The sequence below is a fragment of the Hemiscyllium ocellatum genome, chromosome 7 (assembly GCF_020745735.1).
Source record: "Hemiscyllium ocellatum isolate sHemOce1 chromosome 7, sHemOce1.pat.X.cur, whole genome shotgun sequence".
NCBI classification, from domain to species: Eukaryota; Metazoa; Chordata; class Chondrichthyes; order Orectolobiformes; family Hemiscylliidae; genus Hemiscyllium; species Hemiscyllium ocellatum.
In genome coordinates this window covers 114,869,799-114,895,621 of record NC_083407.1, presented here as the reverse complement: position 1 = coordinate 114,895,621, position 25,823 = coordinate 114,869,799, and the positions used below count along the sequence as shown (strand labels likewise).

Genomic DNA, 25,823 nt, shown 5'->3' with positions numbered 1-25,823 from the left:
CATCTCCAACTCTTCCAAACTCAATGAGCTCAAACTTTTCCCACAAGAAAAGCCTGGGAGTCAATCCTGTGAACTTTCTCCAAACGGTCTTAAAATCTTAATAGATTGTTCTAAAGATAGCAGTACCAAAGCTTAATGTATTACGTTAGGTGTGGTTTCACCAATGCCCTGCACAGTGGATAAGATTTCCCTATATTTATATTCCATCCACCTTAAAGGCCAAAATTCCATTTGTCTTCTTAATTACTTGTCACACATGCAAGTTTACATGTTGTCCTTCACTTCTCACTGTTCTGGATGAGTGCAGCTTCAACAACACACAAGAACCTGCAACCATCTAAGATAAAGCAGTCCCCTTAATTTTCATCATATCCACCATTTTCCACATTCACTCCCTTCATCAAAAATGTAGAATTGGTTAGCCACTTTTTCTCAGACTTCAAAGACAAGAGCTGTGACATTTTTCATTTGCTGACATCAACATACCTTTTTAAAAAAAACAGCAGACCACTTCTAGAAATTTATGGAGACAATGGGTTTTTATACTGACTTAAATTTCTATGATCCTTTCTACTACAAATAAAAATAATCTTGCAATAGCTTCATTACATCTGACCGGTTGATAAATTAAGTATTATGTTTATGTGTTAAATTAGACAAAGTTGTTCATTCCATAAATTGCCATTACAAATACAAAGTTTGGTAAGATTATCGTGATTTTTAATTGTCTCTTTTAATTCAAGGTAGAACTGGCTGAGCGGCCTCCTATTAATTCTGGCTGGTAAGCCAATATAACCCAGACAAGGGATCCATATCAAGTCCCAGTTAAATCCAAGTCACAGATTTAATACTTAAACACAAAGCGAGAAGCAGCATTCCTTGCTTTATTCAGGCTTAGTGATTTTTAGCAGTTAAGACTCAGAAACTCTATAAACGGGGACAGATGGTGAAGACACTGGAATACTCTGGCTCTGAGAGCAGAACCCTGGCCAGAGAATGTATTCAAGAGATTGAAAAGCCAAGAGGTGCCTTGTTGCTGAAATGTCATTTAGCTATGCTCATGAAGACTCAGTGAAGGTATTTTAAAGAACTCGAGAAAACTTGTTTCAGAGTAACAGAGAGAAAATAGCTTGCTGACCACCAGGAGGGATTAGGACTTACAAGACAAAATTACATTTCTCCATAGATTGTGATGTATAAATATAGTATGGGGCTATCAGTCATGTTAAGAATCTAATAAAGAACACCTGCATTCTAGTTTATTATAATACCAACTGTCATCAAAGTAATATTTAGTTGACATTATTTTAGTTTGCTACAGTAAGAATCTTAAAATGTGAAATCTCAATATGCAATTTCTTTAAATTGGTCATGGGGAATAAAAATCTTTTACCAAATTACAATCTTTATGTGGATCATAAAACTGTCTCAAATTATGAAATTTATGTCACTATGTAAGATTAGATTAGATTAGATTAGACTTACAGTGTGGAAACAGGCCCTTCGGCCCAACAAGTCCACACCGACCCGCCGAAGCGCAACCCACCCATACCCCTACATTTACCCCTTACCTAACACTACGGGCAATTTAGCTTGGCCAATTCACCTGACCCGCACATCTTTGTGACTGTGGGAGGAAACCGGAGCACCCGGAGGAAACCCACGCAGACACGGGGAGAACGTGCAAACTCCACACAGTCAGTCGCCCGAGTCGGGAATTGAACCCGGGTCTACAGGCGCTGTGAGGCAGCAGTGCTAACCACTGTGCCACCATGCCGCCCGTAAGTTCTTTCAAAAGAAACACCACTGACACCGAAATAGTTAATGAAAATCAGAATTTACCTGCTCTTTAAGAATGCGTTCAAGTATTGTAGGTAGAGAGTTCTCTCCTTCTGTAGACTGGTGGTGCAGGTGTGAATGTAATTCAGCCAAAAATGATTTTTGTTCCTGGTTTAAAACTGCCTGCACAGCCAGTAACAACTCCCTTCTCCAATCAGTCCTTCTACTTGCAGCAGCCTGTAAAGATAAAACATAGAACATAGAACAGTATAGTACAAAACAGGCCCTACGTCCCACCATGTTGTGCCAAAGATTATTCTTAATCTAAAATAAAATAACCTAACCTATGCACCCCTCAATTCACTGCTGTCCATTTGCATGTCCAGCAGTCACTTAAATGTCCCCAATGACTCTGCTTTCACCACCAGTGCAGGCAACGCATTTCATAAATTCAGAACTCATTGCGTAAAGAACCTACTTCTGACGTCTCCTCTATGCCTTGCTCCTAATATCTTAAAACTACGACCTCTCGTGCCAGTCAATCCTGCCCTTGGGAAACGTCTCTGGCTATTGAGTCTATCCATGCCTCTCATTAACTTGTATATCTCGATCAGGTCACCTCTCTTCCTCCTCCTCTCCAGCGAGAAAAGTCCAAGCTTAGTCAATCTCTCTTCGTAAGGCAAGCCCTCCAAGTCCAGGCAGCATCCTGGTAAACTTTCTTTGCACCCTCTCCAAAGCCTCCGTATCTTTCCTATAATGGGGCGACCAGAACAGGACATAATATTCCAAAATGCGGTCTCACCGGGGACTTGTAGAGCTGCAGCAAAACCTCGCGGCTCTTAAAACTCGATCCCCTGTTAATGAAAGTCAAAACACGATATGCTTTCTTAACAAACCTATCCAATTGGGTGGCAATTTTGCGGGATCTATGCACTTGAACACCAAGATCCCTCTGTTCCTTCACACTGCCAAGAATTCTGTCTTTGATCCTATATTCATCATTTGAGTTTGACCTTCCAAAATGCATCACTTCACATTTATCCTGGTTGAACTCCATCTGCCGTTTCTCAGCCCAGCTCTATAGCCTGTCGCGCTACAGCCTGCAATAGCCCTCAATACTATCAACGGCACCTCAACCTCCACCTGCAAATTTACTAACCACCCCTCAACCTCCTCATCTAAGTTTTTTGTAAAGACTACAAAGAACAGAGGCCCGAGAACAGAGGCCCTATGGGACACCAGTCACCTCCAGGCAGAACACTTTCCATCTACAACCACTCTCTGCCTTCTGTCAGCCAACCAATTCTGAATCCAGATAGCCAAATCTTCCTGTATCCCATACCTCCTGACTTTATGAATGAGCCTCCCATGGGGAACCTTATCAAATGCCTTGCTGAAGTCCACATACACCACATTCACTGCTCGACCTTTGTCAACCTGTCTTGTCATCTGCTCAAAGAACTCAATGAGATTATTGAGCCCATGGTACTTATCAATCTTAATGTTTGCCAAAATTTCCGGCACATCAACTTCATCGATCTTGATCTGTTCAAGCCTGTTTCCCAGCTCCTCAAAAGTTCTCATTCACAAGGTCCCTTCCCTTAGTGAATCCAAAGCAAAAGATTCATTTAGGGCTTTCTCTATGGGCGGCACGGTAGCACAGTGGTTAGCACTGCTGCCTCACAGTGCCAGAGACAAGGGTTCAATTCCCGCCTCGGGCAAGTGTCTGTGTGGAGTTTGCACATTCTTCCCATGTCTGCGTGGCTTTCCTCCGGGTGCTCTGGTTTCCTCCCACAGGCCAAAGATGTGCAGGTTAGGTGAATTAGCCATGATAAATTGCCCGTAGTGTTAGGTGAAGGGGTGGGTTGCTCTTCGGAGTCGGTGCGACTTGTTGGGCCGAAGGGCCTGTTTCCACACTAAGTAATCTAAGTAATCTAATTTGCTTAGATTCCACGCGCAAGTTCCCTAAGCTGTCCCTAATTGGTCCTACCTTCTCCCTCATCATTCTCTTATTCCCCACATCTGAGTAAAATGCCTTTGGGTTGTCCCTAATCCTTCTTGCCAAGCCTTTTTTGTGCCTCCTCCTGGCTCTCCTCAGTCCATTTCTGAGCCCCTTTCTAGTGAGCCTATAATACTCTAAAGCTGTGCTAGATCCTTGCCTCCTCCACCTTACATAAGCTGCCTCCTTCCTTTTGACGAGAACAGCTCTTTAACCTTATCTCTTCTTGCCTGTCTCAGAGGAACAAATTTGTGCATCACTCACAACAACTGCTCCTTAAACAGGTGTGTGTTGTGCCCTCTCTGTGGAATAATTGTTCCCAATCTGTACTTCCAAACTCCTGTCTGATATTATCATAATTTTCTTTTCCCCAATTAAAATATCTTCCCTTGGTAACTGCTCCTTTCCCTCTCCAAGGCTGTGGTAAATGTGAGGCAGGTGTGGTCACTGTCACCAAAGTGTTCTCCCACCTCAAGATCTGACATTGCCGAGCACCAAATTCAAAGTGGCTTCTCCCCTTGTCGGCCTGTCCACATACTGAGTAAGGAAACCCTCCTGAACACAATAACAGCTCCATCTAAACCAGCTGCATTAAGGAGGTTCCAGTCAATATTGAATAACAACAACCCTGCCACATCTGCATTTTTCCAAAATCTGCCGGCCTATGAGTTCTTCAATCTCCTTACTGTTATTAGGGGGTCTGTAGAAAACCCCAATGAGGTGGCTGCTCCCTTGCTGTTCCTAACTTCCACACATACTGACTCAGTAGACAAACCTTCCTCAACAACCTTCATTTCTGTAACTGTAATGCACTCTCTAATTAGCAATGCTACATCCCCTTCTCTTTACTACCCTCCATGTTCTAAACCGCAGAACATCTAGCAACCATTCCTGCCTCTGTGAAACCCATGTCTCTGTTATGGCCACAACATCATAGAACTGATCTATGCTCTAAGTTCATCACTCTTATTTCTGACACTCCTTGCATTAAAGCAGACACACTTCAACTGCTCCCTTTTTCCATCACATGAATAACCTTCCCGAAAAGGTTCGCTACATCCTGTCACTTCCCCATATCTAACTACCCCGCTCTCAGATACGTAGTTCTGGTTCCCACCAGGAATGAGGGAAGGAGTCAAGACTTCTGATTTTGGCGCAATTGTCACAGAATCAGGCAAGGAAGCCATTCATCCCATTCTGCCTGCAATGGTTCTAGGACCTAGTATCAATCTCCTACCTTTTCATCATATCTCTACAACTCATTTCTATCCAAATAACATCCTCTTGAATGCCTCAAATGAATCTGCCTCCACTAGACTTCCATTGCGTACTGTAACTACATGTAGCGTGGAATAAAATCTTTCCTGATATCACCCTTTGCATAATTCACACATCATTTTAAATCTATGCCTTCATCTTTTTTCTTTCACAAACAGAACAGCTTTTCTTGACCTATGTTATCCAGCTTGCTTATGATTTTGAAAACCGCTGTCTTCTTTTCATTTACGAAAGCAACTCCTTGAATCTACCCTCATAACTGAAGATTCTCGATGCTGGAATTATTCTTGTAAATTGCTTCTGCACTCTCTGCAATACATTCACATCTTACTTATAATATGGGGCTCACAACTGTACTCCATATGAAGGCTAACAAGTATCTTTAACAAGTTCAACATCAACTCCTTGCTCTTGTACTCTTCATTTCTGTGAAGTTGAGAAGACTCTTAGCTCTGTTAACTGTTCTCTCCACCTTCAATGATATGCACGTAAACATAGGTCTCTGCTCCAGGACCCCTATAGCTTCACACCCTGATTTAATTCACATTGTGGTATTCTTTCAATGTTGGTTCAATGTAGCAGGCTCAACCTTGAGTCAATGTTTAAATCCTACTCCGGTGACACAAATACAAAACTCTCAGCTGACAATGCAGTACACTGCTGAAGAAATGTTTCCACATCAGAGATGTTACCTTTCAGATGAAAGGTTAAATCAAGGCCTCATCTTTGCTCTCAGGTGGGCATAAATGAACCCACGACAGTATTTGAAACAGTATGGGCAATAAGCTCTTGTGGCCTAGTTAATATGAATTTTTCAATTAATATCATAAAAATAGACTATGTTTATCATCAAATTTCTGTCAAGAGTTTTAAGTAAACTGGCTGCATATCTTCTTCATTACTACAATGTTTACATCTCAAGTATCTCACTGGCTATAAACTGTACGAAGATATTCCGAGGTACTGAATGAAGCTACATAAAGTGGCAGCTTTCTCCATTTTAATTACTGTGTCAAGCTTGGCAAGTAGGTAACAATGAACGAAAATTAAGTATAATTATAGTACCGTAAAAATGATATCTGTAGTTATGGACAAGTACAAGTAGATTGATGTTCCTTTATTCCAACACACATTGCAGCACAGCAAACAAATCATTAAGATGACTGGAACAGCACTGAACCTTTTTGCTCCTGCCTCGCCATTATCCAGGGCTCCAAACACTTCAATCATATCACATAGCGACTTATTTGTATCACTTTTCAATTTGCCATCAATAATGTAATCATTTCTACATTAGAGCATTAAAACAGACTTGGTGACTGTGCCCAGAACATTTTTCTCAGTGAGGCACTTCACACCTTTGGGCTGAATGCATTCGATTCAGATTTCCACTGCTGGAAAGACAACGCAGAATAAAATCACAAGAATTTCCTTGTACTGACCAATTCTGTAAATGACAGGGGAAAAACTTATTTTGACAGTGCGACAAAATCTTCCTCACCAAAATCCAAAGATTTGCACCAAGAATGGGGTAGCTGCTCCACAATGGAGTCAAGGAATAGCCTTACATAATCCTACTGATCATCATATTTTAAAACAAATGTCAAATTCTTCCATCGATCATTTGTACAACAGGCTGACTAGAGATGGTGGCACTTTCAGGCCCCAGTGATTCTTAGAATCATACAGAGTCATAGAGCTTTACAGCCTGGAAACAGGCCCTTCGGCCCAGCGTCCATGCTGCCCAGTTTTGACAATTAAACTAGCTCCATTTGTTTGTGTTTGGCCCATACCCCTCCATATTGATCCCATCCAGATACCTGTCCAAATGTTTCTTAAATGACAAAATTGCACTCGTCTCCACCATTACCTCTGGTAGCCCATTCCAGACACACACCACCCTGTGTGAAAAACTGCTTAACTGTAACCTCTGCTCAGGTCAAACATGGACAGGAGAAACCCTGCCATGTATCAATTACTGCCCTCCTTCAGTTGTGAAATCAGTACTCCATGTTAAACGCAACTTGGAAGATGCACTGTAGGCAGAAAGGGCACAGAATGTATTCTGGGCGAGTCTTCAATGTACATGAACAAGAGTGACTTTACTGGGCCTACAGCAGACTTGAAGGGAAGCAATGGCAAAAACCTATTTTGTCTCTCTGTCACTAATCTATCTGCTCCTCATCCATGACAGTATTGCCAAGAGTAACTACCCCACAACTCCTGTGGGGACATAGTCCCACCTTCACACTAAAGGATACCCTCCAACATGCTTAATAGGATAGATTCAGAATAGACAAAGCAACGTCAATAAAATAAAAACACTGTAAATTCTGATGATCTCAAATGTAAAGAGAAACTGTTGAGAACATTACCCTTCCAATGTTTCCAGAACCATTGATGTTGTTAATCAGATAATGTATTTCATATACACGACACCAAGAAAAAGCTGAAGGTACTGAATACTGCAAAGCACCAACAACATGAATTGCATTCCAGAGCCAACTGCTCCCCTAACCAAGATGTCTGTACACTCACAATAATGGCATCTAATGAACAATGTAGAAAATGGCTCACTTGCACTCTCCACAAAAGGAGAAAAATCCAATCCAGCCATGTGTTGGGCTCAAATGTCTATATTCAATCATCAAAACACTCCAAAAGTGATAGTGGTGTCCTTAACAGCATTACCAAGTCGCACATATTTATCAATAACCTGTTTACTTACTCCCAGCTTGTTTTCAGATAGGATTAGTACCTCATTATGGCTTAGGTCCAAAAATGGACAAAAATCCAGAGACTAGGTGAAAACTTGCACCCTTATATCAAAACAGCATTTGAAATAATATGGCATCAACCAAAAGTTAAATTCAATAGGAACCAGGGAAATCTCTCTGCCAGTTGCAGTCATATCAAACACAGAGAACATTTATAACTGTCGGAGGTCAATCATCCCAGCAAGAGTTCCTTAAGAAACTGGTCCGACCTCTACCACCTTATGCTGCTTCAATGACATTAATCTCTATTCCATCATGAGGTCAGGAGTAGTAATGTGACTGTACCAAGTTTAAAACCATTCACAACTCTTCACTACTGCACGTAGCAAGACCTGGGCAACAGTCATGCCTGGTTCAATAAATGGCAAGTAACATTTGTGTCATACATACACCATGCAACGACCATCCTCATTGATAGAATCGAACTATCTCTACTAAACAGTCAATAGCATCCACCATCAATATCTGTTGGTTCAAAATTCTGGAACTCCTTTCCAAACAACATCAAGGAGTCATGGACTACACAATTCAGGGAGGTGATTAAGGATAACAGAGAACAGAAAACAAATGCAAGTGTTATTAATATCATCCACATCCGAGGAAAGCATAAAAAGAAAACTACACCATTAACACTGTTTTCCTGCATCATCCAATTTGACATTAATGACTCGTGCCCCCATTCCACCAAATCATTAATCATTCTAATTCATGATAGAATAAGTTTTTCCGATTAATTCAAAACATTATTTAAATCACTATCATTGGCGAAAGCAGAGAAAGGATAAGTGATGGAGGTATCATTCCAAAAGTGAGTGTGAATGCAAAAGTGTAAATAATGCACTCAATTGGAAATTATATAGTAAGCACCCATTTACAACAAATCAGTACCTCCAAAACAGATCAATGCATAGAAGTACGCTTGAGCTGGTGAGAACAGATTTTGAATATGAGAATATGAAAAAATATCTTTATATTTGTACATGACATGGTGCAATAAATTATGCATGCAAATTTTTGTGAAAAAGACAAAGCCATCGGGGAACAGAAAAGTACAAGGCTGAGAGTGGACTCAAGCAGAATGGAAAATTCAAGTATGTGAATCAAATTGGAGAAAAATCATTGCAGAGTGGCATCATGCTGTAAGAAGGGAGATGATGGGGTGATACCAGGGAAGATATGGGGCTTTAATTCATCAGGCAAACATTTAAATTTAATAAATTAATAACTTAAACCATATCATTAATTAGCCTAAAAGCAAAAACGATCAAGTTTATATATTACAAAATATGACAAATGAAACTATGTAATCTGACATAAAATCACATTGTGGTTAATATATCAGATCTAGGATTATATAGCTAAAATTAACTAAAGATTACAAACTTTTGTTACAATCGAGAATTAACTCCACTAAATGACAAAATAAAGCAATTGTCAAACAAAAGAGAAAACAGAGGTAGCGCAACTATAAATTTTAATCATAAGATTGATAATAGTTTATGCTTAGTTTAGCAAGAATCTCAGTGATATCAGGCAAAGGGGAGAGTCAGATGGAGTTAGGATGCAAATCAATTGCAATTACATTGAATGGTGGAATAAGTTTAATAACCTATTCCTGTTCTGATGTAACTACGCTTTTCATCATTTATATAAATGATTTGGATGTGAGCATAAGAGGTATAGTTAGTAAGTTTGCAGATGACACCAAAATTGGAGGTGTGGTGGACAGTGAATAAGGTTCCCTCAGAGTACAATGGATCTTGATCAGATGGGTCAAAGGGCTGAGGAGTGGCAGAAGCGAGTTTAATTTAGATAAATGTAAGGTGCTGCTTTTTGGAAAGGCAAATCAGGGCAGAACTAATACATTTAATGGTAAGGTCCAGGGAGTAATGCTGAACAAAGAGACCTTGCAGAGCAGGTTCAAAGTTCGTTGAAAGTGGAGTCGCAGAAACGTAGGATAGTGAATGAGGCATTTGGTATGCTTTGTTTCATTGGTCAGGGTGTTGAGTATGGGAATTGAGAGACCATGTTGAAGCTGTACAGGACATTGGTTCAGCCACTTTTGTGTGCAATTCTGGCATCCCTCCTATAGGAAGGATGTTGTGAAACTTGAAACGGTTCAGAAAAATTTACCAGGACATTGTCAGGGTTGGAGAGTTTGAGCTACACTGAGGCGCTGAAAAGGCTGGGGCTGTTTTCCCTGGAGCATTGGAGACTGAGTGGGCAACCTTATATAGAGTTTACAAAATCATGAGGGACATGGATTGCATAAATAGACATAGTCTTTTCCTTGGGGTGGGGAAGTCCAGCACTGGAGGGCATAGGGTGAGGGGGAAAGATTCACGCAGAAGGTGGTGCGTATATGGAATGTGCTGCCAAAGGAAGTTGCGTGAGCTAGTATAATTACAACAGTTAAAAGCATCTGGATAGGTATATGAATACAAAGGTTTCCAGGGATACGAGCCAAGTGCTTGCAAATTGGGCTAGATTAGTTTAGGATATGTGGTCAGCATGGATGAGTTGGAACAATGGGTCTGTTTCCGTGCTGTACATCTGAATTTGACATGGACCTTCTAATATAATCTTTATTTTACACAATGTGTTGAACAAGCAAGACAAATCTTTGGAGTGCATGTAGACACTAACATTTTAACGGTTAGGCATGCAATGCCACTCTCTCAATGTTTCACAGTTGAAACATTTATGGGCCTCACCTTTTTAATAATTTGAGAAGAAATGTATATGTGATGAGGAGGAGAGGTGCTGCATATCTTAGTTGTATAAGATATCGGCACACCGGTGCACAGTAGCTTTGAAATCTTACCTCATTATCCTTATCTGTTGCTTTGGAAAGCAGCTCCTTCAGTAGCTGAATTGTGTCAAGTAGTGACTTTTTCTCTTGTTGCCAGTCTTCCATTGTTTTGCTCAAGACAGAGACAGGTTCAGATTCAGGGCAGGCAAAAGGCCTTTGTGACAATGCTAACACCCGACAGCCTTCCTCATGTACCGTCTTTAGCAATGCCTGATGAAGAAAGATATGCGACATCAACCTTAATCATGACATCATTTACAACAATGACTGTTGGAAGCAATCTGGAAATGCAGCGTTGTGTCTCATAATAAATTATCAGATTAAACTATTATTCAAAATATATTTTGAGTATTATAATAGAAGGCACAATAAAATCCAGAAATACAATACAAGATTACAGAGATGACCTGAAAGTTGTGGTGAGAAGAATTTTTATCACTGGGAATGTGTATTTTTGGAGTAATGTAAAAACTGGCATAGTATTTTATGATTCTATTTGGATCAGGAAAATTTCAATACTTGTCATGGAGTCAATATCAAATGTTTAAATAAACTTCCGTTATGGAAGTTATCTGTGTACACTCAGTCAGCAGAATTACTACAAGCCTTTTCTGCAGGAGTGCATCTATCGTCAAACTTCTGATAGTAGAGATAGGAATTCTTGGCAGTGCTCATTCAACTTGTTTCCAAAATGTCATTCTATATGTCTGCGCATGTCTGAGATCCAAATTTATCAGACAGAGAGACCTGCAGTCAGATGCTCTAATTTCCCAACAATTGTTTTATATATTGGTCTTAAAAAAGCATTGAATAAAGTATTTTATATATGAGCAAAGTTGAAGCCTGTGAGATTAAACAGATAATGATGGCATGGAATCAAAACAGACAGAAAGCAGAAAGTAGTGAATTGCTGTTTTACAGACATGATAAAGGTACACAGTGATTTTTCCCAAGTAACTTTCAGCACTGCTATTTTAAACACATACTAATAGAGCCATCGAATAAAATAGCACCAAGACAAACTCTTCTGTCCATCTCGCCCATGCTGACCTGGTATTCTAAACTGATCTAGTCTCATTTGCCAGCATTTGGCCCATATCCCTCTCAAAGACTTGCACTTGGGTGTAGAAGCCACGTGCAAGTCACGCAGAGTTCACAGATGCTACAAAGCTCAAGAAATGTAGTAAACAATGAGGAACAAAGAAGGTTATTTTTATCTACATGGTAACTTTGATTCAACTCAAGATTAACAATCAATTCAATCGATTTCAGGAACCCAGAAATATAGGTAGGCTTAAGGCAGATGAAATTTAACTTTGAACTGATATACTTTTGGACAAAAACATTTAGAAAAAATCAATAAAATGAATACAATTTTGGAGGTGGTACATCAGTACAGACCAAATGATGACTATTGTGTAGAAACAGAAAACAAGATATTATTTCACCTTCAAAGAGTTCTGTAAAAGTTCAGAAAGCTGTTGCGTGTTTAATGGAACCTTTTGTATTTGATGCATTTGTTTATAAAACCGAGTATTCTATTGATCAGTACCCAGTTGGAGTACCATACTCCATTCTGGACAATATACCTTAGAAAATGTAAAGGCTTGAGAGATAGTATAGAGGAGATTAATTGCAATGAAATCATAGTAATCAGGGATTATGGTTAGATACCATAATGGGATTGTTCTGTTTAAACACGGGTTAAGGGATGATTAAACTCTCAAAACCATTAAAGATTTTAAACAGAGTCAACAAGAAGAAACTGTTCACATTGGAATAAGGGTAACCAGAAAAAGGCAGATTTGAGCTCTCTGGAAGAACTAGAGACAGGATTGGAAATTCTTTTTTGAAAATGTAGCGATTTGCTATGATCCAAGGTGCTTGATCGAAAAAGTGGTGAAAGCAAATTCAACAACATGATAACTAGATGAAGAGGAAAAACAATTGCATTTTTATTGGGAAAGACTGGGAAACAGAATGTACACAAGTACAGTGGGCCAAATGGCCCCTTTCAGTGTTGTGATGATTCCTGCCAAAACATTGGGTGCTGAAATGTAGTCAGACGCATCTGCTGGGTCTACTCAATGTAAAACTTGCAAATCCCAAAATTTGATTATTGGCAAGTACTTCGGAAATTCCAGGGGTTTTCTTCTAGATGTTGGAAGCAGAACAATTTTTATAACTAATTCACCACCCCCAAAAACTAAAAAGACAATAAAAAGTTGAGAAATAGATTTTTACAAATCTTGAATTTTTAAGTACTTTTAATAATCGTTTATAACCTGTGACAGTTTCATGCGGAGTGAGATTTTTCATTCAGAGTACCTGAAGCTATCAGCAGCATTCCAAAAGGGCAAAGCAAATGGAAATGTTTTTTTTAAAGATGACTGATTAAGAGGAGGAGAAACATTTCCTGCATTAGGTGAGCAGTGTTCACTATCAACAAGGTACCAAAAATCCAGTCAAGAGCTACCTTGGTATGATTAAAAAAATTACACTACTAAAAGTAATTTTAAGGGGTTTCATTATTAGTTTACAATAACTCCTCGATGTCACCAGATCTCCATACCTTCAGTACTTGTAACCTTACAGCTATAAAGTAAAATTAAACAAACCTGTAGCTGTTGGGATGGCATTTCCTCCTCATACACTTTGTGCTCCCTCTGTTGACTATCCACGTCAACCAATGCAATTCCTCGATGTCGTAGATACTCCACAAAACTACTGTCAAGTCGTTCAGTTATTTCAAGCTCTTGATTTAGCTTTGCACCCAGATCCAAACTTGCATCTGTGAAAGGAAATTTGAGACAGATACTTTTTTCCTAATAAAACTGCAATCTTATTCATTTTCTGGTACACCCATTTCTTATGAGATATTGAAAGGACATTTGCCATTAAATAACTAAAATAGTTGATTGCAGACAATTGAAAGTTTGAAAAAACCAGCTTGGAATCCAAAACAATTCATCCAAAACCTTAGGTTACAACTGAATTCTGAAATCCAAAATGTTCATGACGGATGAGCAATCCATGCACATCTAATTCTCAACTTCAAAAATCACACAAAATCAGGCATTAAAAGCATCCCAGAATAGATTCATCTACATCATAAGCAGCCCACTGTAGTCTTTAACATTCCTAGCCCTACAGGGTTAGAGGAAAAAACAACTCAAAGGATTGAACTTTAATAGTATGTCTGTAAGGTGCTGAAATATTCATAACACGTTAAAAACATCTGCTTATTTAAATAGGATAAAATTGACCCTCTGCTTGAATGAAAACCCTTTAGACACTGGAGGCAGGGAAAGAATATAGCTAGTAAAGACCCTGTTTACATTCAGTCCTCTGTTTCCAATTGGAGGTCAGTCTTGTATATGGTGAACAAATATGCTCTTATTCATTCAGATTAACAACTACTTTCAGTATAACATATGAAATGTTGATGAGAGTGGGCAAACTGTTTCATTTGTTTCCTTGGCACACTTACTGCTGCCACAGCCTTCACTTATCCAGTCAGGGATTGACATTGTTGATGCTCTACCTTCCTGCAAGGCTGACAGGGTTACTTCTACTTTTGCATCATTTTGTACCTGTGGCAAAAAAAAACAACCATGAAGAATGTCTCTCTTCTATCTTCAACAAAGTGACTTTCAATTCATCCTACTGTAAAAACATGAAAGACAATTTCTGACAATAGCTGAGGCACTAAGCAGAAGAACCAGAACACACATTTGACTCAGAGGAGATCCAACTCATTTAAACTAAAGTCAACAACATTATAGGAATTATAGTCTCTCACAGATGGGCTGGTTCCAGAATCTCAAACACAGCAATTTAGTCTTCACACTTTTTAAGCTTTGACCTATGTGATTTAATATTTCTGTTAAGCAGGTGATAACAATACATTTGAATCAAAGATTATTTTCTAAATTCCATTACTTTTCCTAGCTGATTGAGGATGTGCTGCAGATTAAAATTCTTAAAAAGGAATGTATTAAAAAGGAATAAATTAAAAACAGAATTTGAAATTAAGATGAAGGGCTGATACTCAACTCAAACCAAAATGTGAAGAGGAAATAAAAATGTTGGTCAGCATCATGAGAAAGGTGAACCAACTGGAGTTCTACAATTCTATATTGATTGAGTCATCACATTTCAAATATCAGTGAAGTCAAATAATGCTTTATAACTGAATTTTTGCTTTTCTCACCTTCTCTGCATCAGAGGAGAGAGTGTGTTCGTACTCAGATGGCACTGGAGAATTCCCACATAGTTTGTCTTTATTAATGTTTTGGTCCTCTCCATCTATATCCTTCTCAAATCCAAGTGATCTGCTATGTATTGTCTCTGTACTGTGAACACCACTGATTTCAGAAATCCTGCTTGAGTGCAGTCCATTCAACCATTCCAGACTTTCCTCATAATTTCTCATCACTTCTGGAGAACTCAACAAACTCTCATCGATAGCTTGATTATAGAAACTTGACTGATGTCCACCTTGAACAACGTTCTGTGAAGATTCTTTGTAATCTGAAGAATTGACTTGTGGTTTATCTACTTCCAAGTTGGACAGTCGCAGCAATTCAAGGCCTTGCTTTCGACATTTTTCAGTTAAGTCTTCTACTTCCTTTGCCCGGTTAGCTAGTTCCTCCTCTTGTTGCAAAAGGGCTTCTTGAAGTTGATTCACCTGTGTTTTCAGGTTACGTGTGTGGATCTCCAAGTCAGCAATTGTCTGGTCTTTTTCCTTTAAAGAAAGTGACAGAGGCAAACATTGCAATCAGTCATTTAGAAAAGACAAGAATTCAAAACTGTAGATGTGTCCTGCTTCAGAACAAACCAAACGTTTGTATTGCAATACTGAACTAGACTCTAGAGGTTGCCAGTGAGCCATCTCAATGTTTGAATGATATCTAACTTGGTTAGAGACAAAAAAAAACTGCAGATGCTGAAATCCAAAATAGACAGGCAGGAGGCTGGAAGAATACAGCAAGCTAGGCAGCATCAGGAGGTGGAGAAGTCTACGTTTCAGGTGTAATCCTTCTTCAGGATTGGGGTGGATGGGGGTTGGAGGCTGTGCAGGTGGCAGATTGGAGGTGTTCCTCCAATTTGCACTGTGATTTGTTGGGGCAACAGAGGAGGCCAAGGATGGTCATGTCAGAAAGGGAGTGGTTGGGGGAATTGAAATGGACGGTGACTGGGAGGTCCGGTTGGTCTATGCAGGCCTGACTGTGATACCTGGTGAACTGCTCCCACCAAACTTACCTTGTCCTACTTCAACTCAATTCCCTCCCCCCTACTTCAGGCACTTCGCACCTACATCAGCAATACCAATCACACCCTCCACCTCTTCAGCAACTTCTAGATCCCCAGCCCACTGTGCTTTACCGTCAATATGGACGTGCAGTCCTTATACACATCCATATACGACAAAGATGGCCTCCAGGCGCTGTGTTTCTTTCTCTCCAATAGACCCATCCAGTCTCCCCTTCCACCAATAGCCTCTGCACTGCCGAACTGGTCCTCACCCTTGACTTTGCCCGCAATGACCACCCCGCTTTCAAATTCACTTGGTCCATCTTGGATACCTAGCTTACCTTTCTTGAACTCACCATTTCCAACTTCAGTGACAGTCTCCAGACAGCCATTTACTACAAACCTACAGACTTCCATTACTACCTGGACTACACATCCCAGTATCCTGCAAGAACTCCATCCCATTCTCCCAATTCCTCCGCCTCTGCCGCATCTGCTCAGACAAGGAGACATTCCATTTGCAAGCATCCCAGATGTCCACCTATTTTGAAAAACGTGCTTTTCCTCCCTGTCAGACAGCCCTCTGCCTTGCCACCTACATTCCCTGTAGATAGCCCTCTCCAAACGCAATAAAGACAGAGTCCCCCTTTGTCCTCACCTACCACTCCACCAGTCCCTGCATCCAATGCATCATCCTCAAACACTTCCGCCAACTCCAACTAGACCCACCACCAAGAACGTCTTCCCCTCCCCACCCCCTCTGCATTCCGCAAGGACCATTCCCTTCAAGTCTGTGTTTGCATCACTCTCTCCACCAGCCCACCCAAACCTCTAAAATACCTTCTCCTGCAATCGGGAAAGATGCAAAACGTGCCAATGTACCATCCCCTCACCTGCATCCAGGGCCCCAAATAGTCCCTCCAGTGAGACAGAGGTTAACCTGCCTCTTTTCCAACCTAGTTTACCGCATCAGGTGCTCCCTATGTGGTCTTCTCCATATTGGGGAGACCGAACGTAAACTTAGGGAACAGTTCACCATTGCAACTGGGCCTGCAGGGACACACAGTCACCGCCCATTTCAATTCCCCCATTCACTCCCTTTCCGACATGACAATCCTTGGCCTCCTCCATTGCCAAAACGAACCACAGTGCAAATATGAGGAACACCTCATCTTCCGGTTGGGCAGCGTAAAGCCTGGAGGATTCAACATGGAGTTCTCAAATTTCAAATAACCACTCTGCCCATTCCCCGATTCCCTTCCCAGCACCTTCCCATCCCTTTCACTACTCCCTGCTATTAACCAGATTTATTCCTCCCATTCACCAACCAGGTCGTATCCTCCACCTGTCTTCACCTGTACCCACATCACTACCCGGCCCCCACCACCCCCTTTATCTGCAGCTTCCCCAACACCCAGCCCCATTCCTGAAAGAAGGATTATACCTGAGAACTCAACTTCTCCACCTCCTAATGCTGCCTGGTTTGCTGTGTTCTTCCAGCCTCCTGCCTGTCTATTAATGACATTTAGCAATAAATTGCTGACAGATGTTTTGCACAGTAAAATTTACACTTAGAAACAGAAACAAAAATAATGCTGGAATCTGAAGTACTAATTAAATGCTGGAATATACAAAATATTTAAAAACAAGATGTAACTTGCTCAAAGCTTGGCACTTTTTTGTCCCAAGATAGATTGGAAATTGATGTAAGTTCTCAAATTGTAACATTTTCAGCAAGTGGGGCCATGTGAAGCCCACAGTTGGCTCCTGGAAAGGCAGGTGGGTGAGCAGGTCTGTCGAAGTGTTACAACAGAGAACACATAGGTGGTGGTCACACATCAAGGGCAACTAAACATCTAGAAAAAAGTTGGCTACAGGTCTGTACCAAAATATATCATGGATATCTCTTGGATAAGGTTAGAATCATAGTGTCATATAGAACTGAAGCAGATCTTCGGTCCATCGCATCTGTATCACCAAACATACATGACTAACTATACTAGTCTCATTTTCCCACACCAGGCGTAGTACCTTGAATGTTATGGCACTTGAAGTGTTCATAGAAGTTCCTTGAAAGTAGAGTTGCAGATAGATGGGATGGTGAAGAGAACGTTTGGTATGGCTTATTTTATTGGACAGAGCATTGAGTAAAGGAGTTGGGAGGTCATGTTGCAGCTACACAGGGTGAAGCTGAATATGTTGTTGTGGTTCTGTTCGCCGAGCTGGGAATTTGTGTTGCAGACGTTTCGTCCCAGTGAGGATGTCACCTAGACAGGGGACGAAACGTCTACAACACTGGGCTTTATTGGCAGAGGAATTGAGTTCCGGAGTCCTGAGGTCATGTTGCAGTTGTATAAGACTCTGGTGCGGCCTCATCTGGAGTATTGTGTGCAGTTTTGGTCGCCATACTATAGGAAGGATGTGGAAGCTTTAGAACGAGTGCAGAGGAGGTTTACCAGGATGTTGCCTGGAATGGTAGGAAAATCTTATGAGGAAAGGCTGAGGCAGTTGGGGCTGTTCTCATTGAAGAGAAGGTTTAGGGGAGATCTGATAGAAGTGTATAAGATGATTAGGGGTTTAGATAGGGTAGATACTAAGAACCTTTTACCGCTAATGGAGTCAGGGGTTACTAGGGGACATAGCTTTAAATTAAGGGGTGGTAGGTATAGGACAGATGTTAGGGGTAGATTCTTCACACAGCGGGTTGAGAGTTCATGGAATGCCCTGCCCGTATCAGTGGTGAACTCTCCTTCTTTATGGTCATTTAAGCGGGCATTGGATAGGCATTTGGAAGTTATTGGGCTAGTATAGGTTAGGTAGGATTCGGTCGGCGCAACATCGAGGGCCGAAGGGCCTGTACTGCGCTGTATCCTTCTATGTTCTATGTTCTATGTTCTAACACAAATTCCCAGCTCGGCGAACAGAACCACAACAACGAGCACCCGAGCTACAAATCTTCTCAAACTTTGAAGCTGAATATGCTGGGGGTGTTTTCCCTGGAGTGTTGGAGGCTGAGGGGCGATCTTACAGAGGTTTATAAAATCATGAGGGGCATGGATAGGATAAATAGACAAGGTCCTTTTTTCCAGAACTCAAGGGCATAGGTTTAGGGTGAGGGGAACGATGTAAAAGGACCCAAGGGCAACCTTTTCACACAGAGGGTGGTGGGTGTATGGAATGAGCTGCCAGAGAAAGGGGTGAAGGCTTACACAATTACAGCATTTAAAAGGCATCTGGGATATGAATAAGAAGGGTTTAGAGGGATATGGTCCAAGTGCTGGCAAATGGGACTAAATTAGGTTAGGATATCTGATTGGCATGGATGAGTTGGATGGAAGGTCTGTTTCCGTGCTGTGCATCTCTAAACTCTATGACTCAAAGTATTTTTTCCAACTACCTTCCCACGCAGTGCATTCCAGACCTCTACCACTCTCTAGATGAAAAATAATTTCCTCAAAGTCCTTGTGACTTTCACCTTTAAAAGTTTGCCCCCTTATTGGTGACCCTTCAACTGGCTTCTTTCTGTCCACCCTATCCATATCCCCCAATCTTATACACTTCAAGTTCCCCGTACCCATCCTTCATAGCTCCAAAGAAAACAATTTCATCTTATTCAGCCTCTCTGCATAACTAAAATGCTCCATTCCAGACTCTCCTCTAGACCTCTCAAGTGCAATCATATCCTTCCTATAGTCTGGTGACCAGGACTGCGCACAGCACTCCAGCTATGGCCTAACCACATCTCAATACAGTGCAACATAATCTTCCTGCTTTTATAATTTATGCCTCAATTGTTAAAGGCATGCACTGCACACAAAGTTCCAGTCACACAAATAGCCTTGTACCACCATCCTGTGTTTCCTGTGGCTAAGCCACATTTCGATCTATCCCTTCAGAAGGCGGGTCACTTCACAGATTAGATTAGATTAGATTACTTACAGTGTGGAAACAGGCCCTTCGGCCCAACAAGTCCACACTGACCCGCTGAAGCGCAACCCATCCATACCCCTACATTTACCCCTTACCTAACACTACGGGCAATTTAGCATGGTCAATTCACCTGAATAGGCACATCTTTGGACTGTGGGAGGAAACCGGAGCACCCGGAGGAAACCCACGCAGACACGGGGAGAACGTGCAAACTGCACACAGTCAGTCGCCCTAGTCTGGAATTGAACCCGGGTCTCAGGCGCTGTGAGGCAGCAGTGCTAGCCACTGTGCCACCGTGCCGCCCACTTTACATGGAGAGGACACAGCAAGCCCTTAAGCCATCTCCCTGCTCCAAAAATCCATTCGGGAGATATCAGCAATTAAACTGAAATGAACAGAAACTACACATATCCCAAGCCAAAAGGCCGAGATGCTGCCAGTCCTGATTTCTCCACCAATATCTGTTTTTATGTAGCCTGTTTGCCTGTTTACCTGTCCTACCACTTTCAGGGATCACCCGAAGATCCTTCTGTTCCTCCGAACTTCCAAGTGTCTTGCCTCGAGTTGTGCATCAACTCACACTTGGGGTTAAATTCCATCTGCTACTGATCTTACCAATCTGTTTATATCCGCTTGTAACTTAAGACCTTCTTGCCAATGTTAACAACTCAACCAATTATTGGATCTTCTGCAAACTTGTTTATTATTTCCTCGAACCCTCACATTCTCATTTGCAACGTTTGTGAATATCACAAGCAATAAGGGCTCCAGGACTGATCCCTGTGGCACACACACGGCCACCACCACACTGTCTCCTGCCATTAAACCAATTTTAGAGTCATAGTGCTATACAGCACAGATACAGACCCTTCAGTCCAACTCATCCACGCTGACCAGATCTTGTCCCATTTGCCAACATTTGGTTCAAACCCATCTAAGCCCTTCCTATTCATGTACCCAGCCTTTTAAAATGTTGCAATTGCACCTGTCTCAACCACTTTGTCTGGCAGCTCATCCCATACACGTACCACACTCTGCGAGAAAAATCTGCCCCTCAGGTCGCTGTTAAATTGTGGGCGGCACGGTGGCACAGTGGGTTCAATTCCCGCCTAAGGCGACTGACTGTGGAGTTTGCACATTCTCCCCATGTCTGCGTGGGTTTCCTCCCACAGTCCAAAAACATGCAGGTTAGGTGAATTGGCCATGCTAAATTGCCCGCAGTGTTAGGTGCAGGGGTAAATGTAGGGGAATGGTTCTGGGTGGGTTGCGCTTTGGATGGTCGGTGTGGACTTGTTGGGCCGAAGGGCCTGTTTCCACACTAAGTAATCTAAATATTTTCCTTTTCACCTTAAACCCATGCCTTCCAATTTCAGACTCCCCAACCCTGGGAAAAAGACCTTGGCTACTTGCTCTATCCAGGATATGAGTGTCACTAGCTAGGCCAACATTTATCGCCTATCCCTAATTACCCAGAAAGCAGTTAAAGAGCCAACCACGTTGCTCTGGAGCTGGAGTCACATGTAGGTTCGACCAATTTTCTTGCCTAAAGGCAAGAAAACCATTAGTAAACCAGGTAGGATTTTCTGACAACTGGCAATATTTCATAGTCATTAGACTCTTAATGCTAGATTTATACTGAAATCATATCTTACCACTTGCTTTGGCAGATGTAAACTTAAAGCATTAACAGGTTTTCCAGATTAATTGTTGAGTGATAACACCACTAGGCCATCATTTTTACATTTTCAGTTTCAGAAAAGTTTCAGATATGAAGAAAGATTGGACAGACTGGAGTTCTGTTCTCAGGGCAGGGGAGATTGAAAGGGAACATAGAATCCCTACACTGTAGAAATAGACCATTTCACCCAACAGGTCCACACTGACCCTCAGAAGACCACCCAGAGCCATTCGCCTACCCTATTACTCTACATTTTACCCCTGACTAATATATAACTTACACATCCCTGAACACTACGGGTAATTTAGCATGGCCAATCCACCTAACCTGGACTGTGTAAGGACACCGGAACACCAGGAAGAAACCAACCCAGATACAGGGAGAATGTGCAAACTCCACACAGACAGTTGCCAAAGGCTATAATTGAACCTGGTGCTGTGAGACAGCAGTGCTAACCACTGAACCACCGTGCCACCCTCATGATTACCCCTCATATTTTCATACATCTCACAGATAGGGTAGACAGGAGAAAACATTTCTGCTTCTGGTAGAGTGCTGGAAATCAATGACCAGAGGGCAATCATTTAAGGCAAGGGGCAGAAGGTTTAGAGATGTGAGGAAAAACTTCTTCAGCCAGAAGGTGGTGGGAATGTGGAATTCACTACCAATTATGGTGATAGACGCAGACACCCTCATAAGCATTGATATGCCATGCAAAGCTGGGGCCAAGTACTAAAATAGTTAGGCAATTATTTTTGACTGACATGGATGCAATAGCTGAAGTGCCTTTTCTTTGGCTCTAGATCTTTATGACTTGCCATTTCGTGATCAGACAAACTGTTCGACTTTCTATATAGAGAACCAGATAGAAAAAAAATCCATAGAAAGTAAGCTGTTGACAGTGAAATTCCAGATTGAAGCACTGTATACGAAAGAAATAAAAATGATTGATGACATTGGTGGTAGGTGGGCAGGTGAGCTGGGTAGGTGGCTGTGAATGAGCATTGTTAGTTGCACAGGGCCTGAGTGAGGATTGTAAGTTGTGGATTTCCCAGGTTTTAAATGGTCTAACATTTCCTCGCTAACTAACCAGGTAAATGGTACAGATATAGCCCAAATCACTTTCTCTAGCTCAAGACGAGAGAGATTTGAGAAGAGCGCCTTGTGGCAAATGTCAGCCTATCAGACAATTCTCAAGCTACACCCACATACCTTTATTGGGGGTCCTAAGGCAAATCTTTGTTATAGATCTAAAGTGGTTTAAAACATTACCAAAGTTTCAGAAGGGGCTGAAAGTTTTCTCTCTTCCTGAATTTGATTCATCTAAAAGGGCAGACCTACGTCAGAAATTCAAGGAAGTCTTTCTGCAGAGAATTGTTCGGATCTGAACTGCATGAATTGATAGGTTAGGAGGCTTAGTTTTAATTGTGAGTAGGCGGAATTTTCAGAGCTATGGAGAAAGAAACGAGGGAGTTACATCAACCAGATGGCTCTTTCAAAAAGCCAGCACAGGCACTATGATTTAAATGGGGTAAGAGGTAAACTAATAACGGTTTGATAGAATGATAGAGAGAGACGTTTCGCTCTTAAGGAGGGAAGCATAGGTAAGGCCCTCAATACAGGCACAGGAAATTCAATAGCCAAATCAGAAAAAACTTCTCTAGTCAAATAAAGTTGGGAATCATATCGTGGAGGTGCCGGTGTTGGATGGGGGAGGGGTAGGAGACAAAGGTGAACATGTGGAACTCAAACACAGGGAGGTGCTGAAATGAAAAGTTACTGAGTGACAAGATTTGGCTAATTAAGTTTTCAGTAAAATCACATCGGACTCTAATTACCCTACTTGTACCATAACCTTAACATCCCAATGAACAAAAATCTACATTGGTTTCAAATGAGGCATGAAGAAAATGCTTTCCAGCTACACTCCTGAATGAACCTGTTTTAATTTCAAGATTGGACTTCTGTAGCCTGAACTTCACTGAAACTGCACTAATGAAGAATAATTACCTATAAAAAACTTACTTGAAAATCCAAGAGATTTCCCATTTTATGACACAGGACAGTTTTTAACTATATGTTCACCCTCTTTTCTACAGTGGTTGCCATGGTAAGACTTGCACACATGGTCCCAGAGACTGGCCTGTGGATTATCAACTCAGTGACATTACCACAATGCCATCATCTGGCCTGGATTTTAAGATGTACAGCACAGAAACAGACCCTTTGGTCCAACTTGTCCATGCTGACCAGATATCCTAATCTGATCTAGTCCCATTTGCCAGCACTTGGTCCACATCCCTCTAAACCCTTCCTCTTCTATACCCATCCAGATGCCTTTTAAATGTTGTAATTGTACCAGCCTCCACCACATCCTCTGGCAGCTCATTCCATACACGCACCATGCTCTATGAGAAAAAGTTGCCCTTTAGGTCCCTTTTAAATCTTTCCCCCCTCACCCTAAACCTATGCCATCCAGTTCTGGACTACCCCACCCCAGGGAAAATACTTTGTCCATTTATCTTATCCACGCCCCTCATGATTTTAAAAATCTCAATAACATCACCCCTCAGCCTCTGACCTTCCAGGGAAAAAGCCCCAGCCTCTTCAGCTTCTCCCTATAGCTGAAATACGCCAACCCTGGCTACATCCTTGTAAATCTTTTCTGAAGTAATGATAAGTAAATTTGAGTTGATGGGTTGTTCCAATTAAATAGACTGCTGAGAACCTTAGGGATCACAATTGCAAATTGCAGATGGTCAGAGCAGGGTTAAGTATCAAGTGGTTGTTCTTTGCCCAGAGAATTGTGCCAGTTTCCTGAATCCCTTCAAAGCACAGCTGGACTTGTTTCAGAAGAAATAGTCTCTTCCAAAGGAATGGGTACTGGGGAGGAAGATCAGAGCTATTTCCTAGACTATTATGATTGCCCAGTGGTACTGGCAAGGAACTTCCTGAAACTGTCCTTCTCTTCAACCCAAAACTGCAAATCACATTGTTAATCTGGTCTTCCACCTCCTAATAGGGGATCATGTGATCTCTGGCTAGGATGGAGAGCATGTACATTGTAGAAACAATGCTGGAAGAAGGAAGTCTTTCCCTGTCAGTATTATTCATACGTTCATAAACTGGAGACACTCAAAACTAACAACAAATGTTTTATGCAAGTGAGTGAGAACAGCAGTGAATAGAACTTTTAAGAGATTACTTAAAAATGATTACAGTGTAACTGGAGGAATTTGACAGTTCACACTTTACCCCCACTCACACTTCAATCTCCAAGATGGATTGCTTAAAACAAAATTCAGTTGAATAAGACAGAAGAGCTCAATTACTTCAGCTATTACTGTTACCTGATCAGCCTCCAGCAGTTTTTCAATCTTCTCTGTGCTAGAGTTCAGTTCCTCTTTAACTTTAGAAAGCTCAGCCTGTAGCCCCTCACGTTCTGCACTTAGCTGGGTGACAAGTAGCTCCTTCTGCTGCAAGGTCGCTTCCAGCTCTCTGAGTCTCTTTTGCTCCTGTAACTGAAAGATTATTCCAGTCAGCCTGCATATCTTTTACCTTCACAATATTAGATTTTACCTTCATTAAATTATATTTTATTGATTATCTTTTGCTACAAGCCAGCATCAATGTAGTGAAGATCCACTATCTGGGAACATTAATTTATTGAAGTTACGACAAAACACAATCAGGGTATACATACCTATTATATTCTCAAATAAAGCCTGGTTCATTGAGTTACAATTGGTCAATGAAGCAGGTAGCTGAGCCCTACAGACCAAGGTCACTGAACTGAGTTAGTGAGATGGTAACAGACAACTGGAGAGCTCTGGGTTCCAGGTGACAGGCAGTGAAAGTGAAGAAAAGAGCAGGGGTTTTGTTGTTGAAAACACATGCACTTGATGCATATTAAAGAATGAGATCAGCTAAAATCCACTACAGTAAAACGTCCTAAGGGTAGACTTATGAAAGGTGCAGCTTTCCCCGAGTCTCCATATTATCTACATCTTTCATACATAATCAATGTCCACCCTAGCTTTTTGTGTTTTAGGAAATACCACAATGAGAATCTATAACATACTGACAGGCGTACGGCAAGGATGCACTCCATTCTCTAAGATCATCTTGGCCCAGCATCTTGGTCATTGGGTAAATTAATTTTGACCTGAAATTAATACGTCACTCGCCCATCCACCCAAATACTATTCCATTATATGGTCTACCCATTAATGTATGAAAGAAAGTGCGCATTTTGGAAGATGCGCATCACTTTAACAACAACTATAATCTTAAACATTTTCTTGCTCATTCTCC

General features: G+C 41.3%; 1 protein-coding gene and 1 pseudogene across 4 annotated transcripts in view; both read right to left on the bottom strand.

Moving 5' to 3' along the window:
• Positions 1-25,823, bottom strand: part of pcnt (pericentrin) — a 297,297-nt gene that overhangs the window by 65,255 nt on the left and 206,219 nt on the right. For all 4 annotated transcript variants that reach the window (XM_060827697.1, XM_060827700.1, XM_060827698.1 and 1 more), the window contains 6 exons: positions 24,860-25,030; positions 14,859-15,392; positions 14,136-14,238; positions 13,264-13,436; positions 10,658-10,855; positions 1,843-2,016 (listed from right to left, as the gene is read on the bottom strand). In XM_060827697.1, coding sequence (XP_060683680.1) covers positions 1,843-2,016; positions 10,658-10,855; positions 13,264-13,436; positions 14,136-14,238; positions 14,859-15,392; positions 24,860-25,030 — 1,353 coding nt within the window. The remainder of the gene's footprint in view (positions 1-1,842; positions 2,017-10,657; positions 10,856-13,263; positions 13,437-14,135; positions 14,239-14,858; positions 15,393-24,859; positions 25,031-25,823) is intronic.
• On the bottom strand, positions 20,089-20,268 carry LOC132817739 (U2 spliceosomal RNA; annotated as a pseudogene).